This window comes from Loxodonta africana, chromosome 3, assembly GCF_030014295.1.
Source record: "Loxodonta africana isolate mLoxAfr1 chromosome 3, mLoxAfr1.hap2, whole genome shotgun sequence".
NCBI classification, from domain to species: Eukaryota; Metazoa; Chordata; class Mammalia; order Proboscidea; family Elephantidae; genus Loxodonta; species Loxodonta africana.
Window position 1 is genome coordinate 17,399,418 of NC_087344.1, and position 10,921 is coordinate 17,410,338.

At 39.7% G+C, this 10,921-nt stretch overlaps 1 protein-coding gene across 1 annotated transcript; it reads left to right on the forward strand.

Annotated features, from left to right (window-relative positions):
* Window positions 1–3,214: 3,214 nt before the first annotated feature.
* Window positions 3,215–7,146, forward strand: LOC135230627 (olfactory receptor 7G2-like). Its single transcript, XM_064280557.1, has one exon. The coding sequence runs from the start codon at window positions 3,450–3,452 to the stop codon at window positions 4,386–4,388; it is 939 nt and encodes a 312-aa protein (XP_064136627.1). The 5' UTR covers window positions 3,215–3,449; the 3' UTR covers window positions 4,389–7,146.
* The last annotated feature ends 3,775 nt before the right edge of the window (window positions 7,147–10,921 follow it).

Below are 10,921 nucleotides of genomic sequence, written 5' to 3' on the forward strand. Positions count from 1 at the left end.
TGCTTTTCTTCATCATTATTTAAATTAGAACATACAGATTCTATTTAAATGGGAAGATGCCCTGCCCTCTATGTTTTTTCATCTATATGCTCACTCTTTGTTGTCAGACAGGTTCACAGAGGCCTCACCAATCATCACTCTTCTAAGTTTGAATTTCATTCCTTGACTCCCCCCAGCTCAATAATATTGAGGCTATCACAAATCCAGCCACCGTGCTAAAAGGTAGCTTGGATTATCTTCTCCTTGGAGGTTTTCTGAAACTTTCAACTGGTCTAAGTCCATAGTCATGGGTCCAGTCAGTGTCCACAACTCTTGTATTCATCTACATATTTCCAATAAAGACATTCTACCTCTGCCCTTGGCTTCAACGCCACATATTTTTCTAGAACATTTAGTCCTCATTAACTGAAAGAGTAAATTGCAGCTAAAACTTCTTACTATGGACATAAATTCTTGGCTCAGCTTACTCGTCATTTTATATTTGAGTTCCTGTTAGGGGACCTGGAAAACTTAACTTGTATTTTTATATTTCAGGTCTTTCTGTGGTAATGGAAATTTTTCTTTTCTTTTTTTTTTTGAGACCAGCTATATTTTCTTCTATTTTATCTATTATTTCATGTATTTGAAGTGAATAGCAAAGAATGACATCACAATATCATCTTCTCAAGTTAGTTTTCATAAAAGATATGAAGAAAACTATATATTAAGAAAGTTTATATAGAAATAGCTAGATGTGATAAAATAAATTAGTAAACACAAAAATTTTGAGTTCATTAAAGGTGAAAGACTTTTAAGTAGATTCTAAATGGAGCAACATCATTACCTATTAAATATGGCAGTTATCTAACAAAATCTACCGAGAGTATGAATGCACCTGTATCCTAGTTCCTAGCCAATGACATTGTGATTTCTCACAACTCCATTAAAAATCAAGAGCCAAAATATCAAGCCAACCTCCGCTAATATGAAGAAAAACGTACATTGAAACAATTGTGATGAAATTGGAAACACTGGTTATGGAAACGTCAAAAGGGAGTCTATCTCCAGTGATTACAGTCAGAATGGACCACAGAGAAGAGCTTAGAACATGCTGTATATAAAATATACAGAATGATACAGTAAGGTTCAGGGAACAGTCAAAGACTCTCAGAAAGAAAAAAAACACTACTTGCATTTTACACTATCTTAACTGTATTTATAAATATATTATGTTGTTATGCTGTTAGGTGCCATGGAATCAGTCCTGACTCACAGTGACAGTATGTACTACAGGAGAGAGCACTGCCCAGGCATGTGGCATCCCCACAATCCTTGCTATGCTTGAGCCCATCATGGCAGCCACTGTGTCAATTCGTCTTGTTGAGGGTCTTCCTCTCTTTTGCTGACCCTCTACTTTACCAAGCATGATGTCCTTTTCCAGGAACTGGTTACTCCTGATAACATGTCCAATGTACTTGATATTAAGTCACACCATCCTAGCTTCTAAGAAGCATTCTGGCTCTAATTCTTCCAAGACAGATTTGTTCGTTCTTCTGGCAGTCCATGTTATATTCAATATTCAAAGACATCAATTCTTCTTAGGTCTACCTTATTCACTGTCCAACTTTCACGTTCATATGAGGCGATTGAAAATACCATGGCTTGGGTCAGGGAGACCTTATTCCTCAACCTAACATCTCTTCAGCAGTTTGAAGAGATCATTTGCAGCAGATTTGCCCAATGCAATTTGTCATTTGGTTTCTAGACTGCTGCTTTCGTGGGTGTTGATAAATATATTATACCCATATACATAACTATATCTTCACACCTAAAATAGGAGTCAGGGTCCTAATGCAACTGGTAAGATAGAGTTGCTGTCAAGTTGTGTTAAAAAGAAAAAAGAAGACAAATGGAACCCAGGCGGAGAAGGCTTTTGTGTCCATGTGTGCACGTTGTTGACACGGAGGTTAGCAGAAACAGAGAGAAAAATGGCATGATCTTACAGGGGCAAGGAATCATCCATCCTGAATTTCACATTCTAAAGCCTTGGTCTTTGAGGATTTTCACTGCCCTGGGATCAGAATGACAATAAAAGTGCTCAGTTAATGAGGAGCTTTGGATATTGAGCCCCCAGGGATACAGAGACTGCAAATAGTCTGCCTGTGACCACCTCACTCAACATCCCTCCCCCAGGCAGGGAGCAGCACACCCAAGACTCCACCCACAGATAACCCTGAAGCCCAGGAGCCAGGTGTCCCACTCAATCTCTCTGCCTTTCCTCAGAACACATCCTCCAACTTCACCATCCAGGGGATTTATCAACATCGTTCTATGGCGACATCAGCCAGGTAACTTAAAGTTGCTTAGTTATCGTTTGGAAATAAGGACAGGTGTTTTACCACAGGTTCATTCCGGGGAAACGGTGTTGAGAGTACATGCATGAAATGATTGAACGCAAGTTTCCCATGAACTCCTGCCTGTCTTCTCTCTTCCTGACATGTTTCCTTCTATCTTTGCACCAGTCCCAAGAAGCTCCAATTCTACCAGTCTCTAATTCTGTCTCTACAATGGTAAAGACCATTTTCCTCCTGAACAGAAATCACCCCTTCTCCAACATGATGACTGTGGTAAAATTCTGTGATATTTTCTTGCATTCTTATGGTGATGAAATAGGGTTATCAGGTTTGCCTTATCTACCCACCCTGGTTCTTAAAACACATTTGTATTATTGCTATCACCTGGCTCTAATCTCGGGGGCGGGGAACGTGAAGTCTGCAAGAGACACTTCAGAGTGCCTCCCTCTTCTGTTTTTCTCTATAATATTACCAAATTTGTGAAGAAAATAATTTTACTGATGCTTCATGTCTGGGAGAACACATTTTTCTTTGTAAAGATGGATCTTTCCTTGGAGTAAGTGTGTCCATCCAGACTTGGTTAGAATATGCCCCTTGGGCTGGAAATCTAGGCCCACAATGAAGCTACAGGGGCCCTGTTGTTTTTGTTAGCTGCCAGTGAGTGGACCTTAGACACATGGCAACTCATGCTCAACAGAACCAAAAGCTGCCACGTCCTGTGCCATCCTCATACTTGATTGTGAATTGAACCATTTTAATACAGAGTTTTTATTGGCTAATTTTCAGAAATAGACCACCAGGCCTTTCTTCCTATAAAATTACAAAATATTTAAAATGATCATAAGAACTCAGATAGTGTAAAAAAAAAAAAAAAAGAGCATCTTATCAACACTTTGCAGAATAAATGTTGATGCTCAGCTATTGATCAAATTCACATATTTTTTATTAAATAATCAAATAATATGCACACAGGTGACACCAACTTTGTATCTTCTTGATTTCTCATGACCCTGCCCTAGGTGCTGTTTACCTTTGGTGATGCAGCTACTGCTGGTATAGGGACCGCGCACTTGGTTGTCTTGTCACCTGATCTGTTCCATCAGATTCATCAACAATATGAAACCTAAAAATCAAACAAGTTTTTCTGGATTCCTTCTCCTGGCACTGACGGAGGATCCGGAACTGCAACCCCTTCTCTTTGCCCTGTTTCTGTTCATATATCTGGTCATTGTCCTGGGGAACCTGCTCATCATCCTGGCTGTCAGCTCTGACCCTCACCTCCACACCCCCATGTATTTCTTTCTTGCCAATCTGTCCGTCACTGACATCTGTTTCAGCACCACCATGATCCCAAACATGCTGGTGAATCTCCAAACACAGAATCAGAGCATCACATATGCAGGCTGCCTCACCCAGGTCTGCTTTGTCTTGGTTTTTGCTAGTTTGGAAAGTTTTCTCCTGGGAGTAATGGCCTATGACCGCTATGCGGCCATTTGTCACCCACTGACATACACAGCCATCATGAACCCCCTCCTCTGTGGTCTGCTGATTCTACTCTCCTTGTCCATTACCACTGTGGATGCCTTGATCCACAGTCTCATAGTGTTGAACCTGTCTTTCTGCACAGACCGGACAATCCCCTACTTCTTCTGTGAAGCTTTTCAGATCATCAAGATTGCCTCCTCGGATACCCTCCTCAATAGCATCTTTTTATATTTGGCAGCTACCATACTAGGTGGTGTTCCTCTCTCTGGAATCATTTTCTCTTATACTCAAATTGTCTCCTCCATTTTGAGAATGCCTTCAGCAGGTGGAAAGTATAAGGCTTTCTCCACCTGTGGGTCCCACCTCTCAATTGTTTCCTTGTTCTATGGGACAGGCTTAGGTACATGTGTTAGTGCCGCATTTACACACTCTTCCAGGAAGACTGCAGTAGCTTCAGTGACGTACACTGTGGTCACTCCCACGATGAACCCCTTCATCTACAGCCTGAGAAACAGGGACATGAAGGGAGCCTTGAAGAACATTTTCAAGTGCATACCTGCTTTTCCGTGATTAAATTATCTGCTTTGGGCCTGGATTTCTAGTTTGCATCAAAGCGAAAAAATACTTATGAGCTAGAATCCCCAACTGTCCTATAACCAGGTTTTCTAAAATGACAAAATAACATAATGGCTAAGCAGCTAAGAAACCAAATGACACATGGCATTGGGCAAATCTGCTGCAAAAGACCTCTTTAAAGTGTTGAAAAGCAAAGATATTACCTTGACGACTAAGATGCACCTGACCCAAGCCATGGTGTTTTCAGTCCCCTCCTATGCGTGTGAAAACAGGACAATGAATAAGAAAGACCAAAGAAGAATCAATGCCTTTGAATTGTGTTGTTGGAGAAGAATATTGACTATATCATGGACTACCAAAAGAAGGAACAAATCTGTCTTAGAAGAAGTACAATCAGAATGCTCCTTAGAAGCAAGGATAGCAAGACTACGTCTCACACACTTTGGACATGTTATCAGGAGAGATCAGTCTCTCGGGAAGGACAGCATGCTTGGTAAAGTAGCGGGTCAACAAAAATGAGGAAGACCCTCAATGAGATGGACTGACACAGTGACTATCACAATGGACTTAAGCATACCAAGGATTGGGAGGATGACTCAGGACCAGGCCATGTTTCGTTCTGTTGTGCATAGGGTAGCTATGAGTCTGAACTACTCGATGGCTCCTAACAACGACAATAACAAGTGCAATTCAACTTGGGATTGGACCCTGACTCTGCTCCTTGTGTAACCTCGGTTTCTTTCTTTCTTCTTCTTCTTTTTTTTTTTGGTCAAGTTCTATAGAAGCAGTGCCTGAGGCAGGTGTTTTGTTATGTGACTTTGGGGGGCAGCAGAAGGGAAGTGGGTGGAGGTGAGGGGGGCCGGAAAAAGGAAAAAGTAAGGCTGTAGGAATAGCCAGAGACTAGCTTCAGTTTGATCCCATGGCTAGAGCCATGTGAATGGAAACCTAGAGTTAGTCCCAATGTGAGGGATGGGAGCTTACTTTTCATGCCCCGATTAGTAGTTACTGAGACATGTCACTGGTAAACTGTATGTGTCCAGGGTAACGTCAGCATTCACTGTATTCAGTTTCATTATGTATAAAATGATCAAAATTAGATGCTCTCAGAAGACTGTGAAATACCTGAACCTTTTCAGTAAGAAAGGCTTCAGTTCTAATAAGAAAATATAAACTGTACTGTAACATGCTTTCATTACAAGGACTTCCTTACAAGGACTTGAGAGTTAGAGAATGCACAAAAACAGGAGAGTAGGGCTTCATTCAGTCTCCTACAAGGTGGCTCCATCCTAGGACGGCTGCAACAGATCCAGGCATCATATCCACACATGATGCTCCGAGACGCAAAACTGACCTACTCTGGGCCTATTGTTAATAGAGGTCTATTGTTAATAGACGTTTCCATGGAGTCATACAGAAGACATCTCCTCCTGTCTCATCACTTTGGATAGCATCATACATCCCTTCCTCATCAAATTTCTGGTATGGGGAAAAGCAAGTACTATGACAGGCTCAGACTGACCATGCAGATTGTATTTCCTGTTGGGAAGTGAATCCCTGCAACCACTAAAATCACTTAATACAATGGCTGACACATAATTCTCAATACAATCCAACTGGGATCATTGTGTTCTACACGTTACCATTATTTATAAGGCTTGTTATTCCTTGCTCTCAAATACTTCTACCACTTGATTCAGCAGTTTTATTAGTTTACCTTTAATGTAATATCTTTCAGTAGGTTTTACTAGTCTTAATAATATAATCAAATGAATAATTATTCAGTAGGCTGGGTTGGGTTGATAGTTGTCATGGATTGAATTGTGTCCCCTCAAAATATCTGTCAACTTGGCTAGGTCATGTTTCCCAGTATTGTATGATTATCTACCATTTTGTCATCTAAAGTGATTTTCCTATGTGTTGTAAATCCTATTAATATGATGTTCATGAGAGGGATTAGGAGCAGTTACATTAGATAGTGCCTTAATCCAATCTCTTTTTATTTTTTTAATAATTTTTATTCTGCTTTAAGTGAAAGTTTAAAAATCAAGTCAGTCTGTCACATATAAGCTTATATACACCTTACTGCATGCTCCCACTTGCTCTCCCCCTAAAGAGTCAGCCCTTCCAGTCTCTCCTTTCATGACAATTTTGCCAGTTTCTAACCCTCTCTACCCTCCTATCTCCCCTCCAGACAGGAGATGCCAACACAGCCTTGAGTGTCCACCTGATACAAGTAGCTCACTCCTCATCAGCATCTCTCTCCAACCCATTGTCCAGTCCCTTCCAAGTCTGATGAGTTGTCTTCGGGAATGATTCCTGTCCTGGGCCAACAGAAGGTTTGGGGACCATGACCACCAGGATTCCTCTAGTCTCAGTCAGACCATTAAGTCTGGTCTTTTTATGAGAATTTGGGGTCTGCATCCCTCTGATCTCCTGCTCTCTCAGGGGTTCTCTGTTGTGCTCCCTGTCAGGGCAGTCATCGGTTGTGGCCGGGCACCATCTAGTTCTTCTGGTTTCAGGATGATGTAAGTCTCTGGTTCATGTGGCCCTTTCTGTCTTTTGGGCTCATAGTTATTGAGTTACCTTGGTGTTCTTCATTCTCCTTTGATCCAGGTAGGTTGAGACCAACTGATGCATCTTAGATGGCCGCTTGTTAGCATTTAAGACCCCAGACGCCACATTTCAAAGTGGGATACAGAATGTTTTCATAATAGAGTTATTTTGCCAATTGACTTAGAAGTCACATTAAGCCATAGCCCCCAAGCCCCGCCCTTGCTTTGCTGACTTTCGAAGCATTCAGTTTATCCTGGAAACTGCTTTTGGTCCAGTCCAGTTGAGCTGACTTTCCGTTTATTGAGTATTGTCCTTCCCTTCACCTAAAGTAGTTCTTATCTACTAACTAATCAGTAAATAGCCCTCTCCCACCCTCCCTTTCTCCCCACCTCGTAACCACAAAAGTATGTGTTCTTCTAGTTTATACTATTTCTCAAGATCTTATAATAGTGGTCTTATACAATATTTGTCCTTTTGCCTCTGACTAATTTCGCTCAGCATAATGCCTTCCAGGTTCCTCCATGCCATGAAATGTTTCACACATTCATCACTGTTCTTTATCAATGTGTAGTATTCCATTGTGTGAATATACCACAATTTATTTAACCATTCATACGTTGATGGGACACCTTGGTTGCTTCTAGCTTTTTGCTATTGTAAACAGAGCTGCAATAAACATGGGTGTGCATATATCTGTTTGTGTGAGGGCCCTTATTTCTCTAGTGTATATTCCGAGCAGTGGGATTTCTGGGTTGTATGGTAGTTCTATTTCTAACTTTTTAAGAAAACGCCAGATAGATTTCCAAAGTGGTTGTACCGTTTTACATTCCCACCAGCAGTGTATAAGAGTTCCAATCTCTCCGCAGCCTCTCCAACATTTATTATTTTGTGTTTTTTGGATTAATGCCAGCCTTGTTGGAGGGGGATGGAATCTCATCGTAGTTTTAATTTGAATTTCTCTGATGGCTAATGATCGAGAGCATTTTCTCATATATCTGTTAGCTGCCTGAATATCTTCTTTAGTGAAATGTGTGTTCATATCCTTTGCCCACTTTTTGATTGGGTTGTTTGTCTTTTTGTGGTTGAGTTTTAATAGAATCATATAGATTTTAGAGATCAGGCGCTGCTCGGAGATGTCATAGCTGAGAATTCTTTCCCAATCTGTAAGTGGTCTTTTTACTCTTTTGGTGAAGTCTTTAGATGAGCATAGGTGTTTGATTTTTAGGAGCTCCCAGTTATCTGGTTTCTCTTTGTCATTTTTGGTAATGTTTTGTATTCTGTTTATGACTTGTATTAGGGCTCCTAACGTTGCCCCTGTTTTTTCTTCCATGATCTTTATCGTTTTAGTCTTTATGTTTAGGTCTTTGATCCACTTGGAGTTAGTTTTTGTGCATGGTGTGAGGTATGGGTCCTGTTTCATCTTTTTGCAAATGGATATCCAGTTAAGCCAGCACCATTTGTTAAAAAGACTATCTTTTCCCCAATTAAATGACACTGGGCCTTTGTCAAATATCAGCTGCTCATATGTGGGTGGATTTATACCTGGGCTCTCAATTCTGTTCCATTGGTCTATGTACCTGTTGTACCAGTACCAGGCTGTTTTGACTACTGTGGCTGTATAATATGTTCTAAAATCAGGTAGAGTGAGGCCTCCCACTTTCTTCCTCTTTTTCAGTAATGCTTTACTTATCCGGGCCTTCTTCCCCTTCCATAGGAAGTTGGTGATTTGTTTCTCCAACACATTAAAAAATGTCATTGGAGTTTGGATCAGAAGTGCATTGTATGTATAGATGGCTTTTGGTAGAATAGACATTTTTACTATGTTAAGTCTTCCTATCCGTGAGCAAGGTATGTCTTTCCACTTATGTAGGTCCTTTTTAGTTTCTTGCACTAGTGCTTTTTAGTTTTCTTTGTATAGGTCTTTAACATCTTTGGTAAGATTTATTCCTAAGTGTTTTATCCTCTTGGGGGCTACTGTGAATGGTATTGATTTGGTGATTTCATCTTCCATGTTCTTTTTGTTGACGTAGAGGAATCCAAGTGATTTTTGTATGTTTATCTTATAACCTGAGACTCTGCCAAACTCTTCTATTAGTTTCAGTAGTTTTCTGGAAGATTCCTTAGGGTTTTCTGTGTATAGGATCATGTCATCTGCAAGTAGATATAATTTTACTTCCTCCTTGCCAATCCAGATGCCCTTTATTTCTTTGTCTAGCCTAATTGCTCTAGCTAGGACCTCTAGCACAATGTTGAATAAGAGCAGTGATAAACGGCATCCTTGTCTGGTTCCCGTTCTCAAGGGAAATGCTTTCAGGCTCTCTCCATTTAGAGTGATGTTGGCTGTTGGCTTTGTATAGATGCACTTTATTACGTTGAGGAATTTTCCTTCAATTCCTATCTTGCTGAGAGTTTTTATCATGAATGGGTGTTGGACTTTGTCAAATGCCTTTTCTGCATCAATTGATAAGATCCTGTGTTTTTTGTCTTTTGTTTTATTTGTATGGTGGATTACATTAATGGTTTTCCTAATATTAAACCAGCCTTGCATATCTGGTATAAATCCCACTTCGTCGTGGTGGATTATTTTTTTGATATGTTGTTGAATTCTCTTGGCTAGAATTTTGTTGAGGATTTTTTCATCTATGTTCATGAGGGATATAGGTCTGTAATTTTCTTTTTTTGTGATGTCTTTTTTTTTTTTTTTTAACCTGGTTTTGGTATCAGGGATATGGTGGCTTCATAGAATGAGTTAGGTAGTATTCTGTCATTTTCTATGCTTTAAAATACCTTTAGTAGTAGTGGTGTTAACTCTTCTCTGAAAGTTTGGTAGAGCTCTGCAGTGAAGCCGTCCGGGCCAGGGCTTTTTTTGTTGAGAGTTTTTTGATTACCGTTTCAATCTCTTTTTTTGTTATGGGTCTATTTAGATGTTCTATTTCTGATTGTGTTAGTTTAGGTAGGTAGTGTTTTTCCAGGAATTCATCCATTTCTTCTAGGTTTGCAAATTTGTTAGAGTACAATTTTTCATAATACTCCAATATGATTCTTTTAATTTCAATTGGGTCTGTTGTGATGTGGCCCATCTCGTTTCTCATTCAGGTTATTTGTTTCCTTTCCTGTATTTCTTTAGTCAGTCTGGCCAATGGTTTATCAATTTTGTTAATTTTTTCAAAGAACCAGCTTTTGGCTTTGTTAATTCTTTCAATTGTTTTTCTTTTCTCTAATTCGTTTAGTTCAGCTCTAATTTTTATTATTTGTTTTCTTCTGGTGCCGGATGGATTCTTTTGTTGCTCACTTTCTATTTGTTCAAGTTGTAGGGACAGTTCTCTGATTTTGGCTCTTTCTTCTTTATGTATGTGTGCATTTATCAATATAAATTGACCTCTGAGCACTGCTTTTGCTGTGTCCCAGAGGTTTTGATAGGAAGTGTTTTCATTCTTGTTGCATTCTATGAATTTCCTTATTCCCTCCTTAATGTCTTCTATAACCCAGTCTTTTTTCAGCAGGGTATTGTTCAGTTTCCAAGTATTTGATTTCTTTTCCCTGATTTTTGTTATTGATTTCCACTTTTATGGCCTTGTGGTCTGAGAAGATGCTTTGTAATATTTCGATGTTTTGGATTCTGCAAAGGCTTGTTTTATGGCCTAATATGTGGTCTATTCTAGAGAATGTTCCATGTGCACTAGAAAAAAAAGTGTACTTTGCAGCAGTTGGGTGGAATGTTCTGTATAAGTCAATGAGGTCAAGTTGGTTGATTGTTGTAATTAGGTCTTCCGTGTCTCTATTGAGCTTCTTACTGGAAGTCCTGTCCTTCTCCGAAAGTGGTTTGTTGAAGTCTCCTAGTATAATTGTGGAGGTGTCTATCTCACTTTTCAGTTCTGTTAAAGTTTGTTTTATGTATCTTGTAGCCCTGTCATTGGGTGCATAAATATTAAATATGGTTATATCTTCCTGGTCAATTGTTCCTTTAATCATTA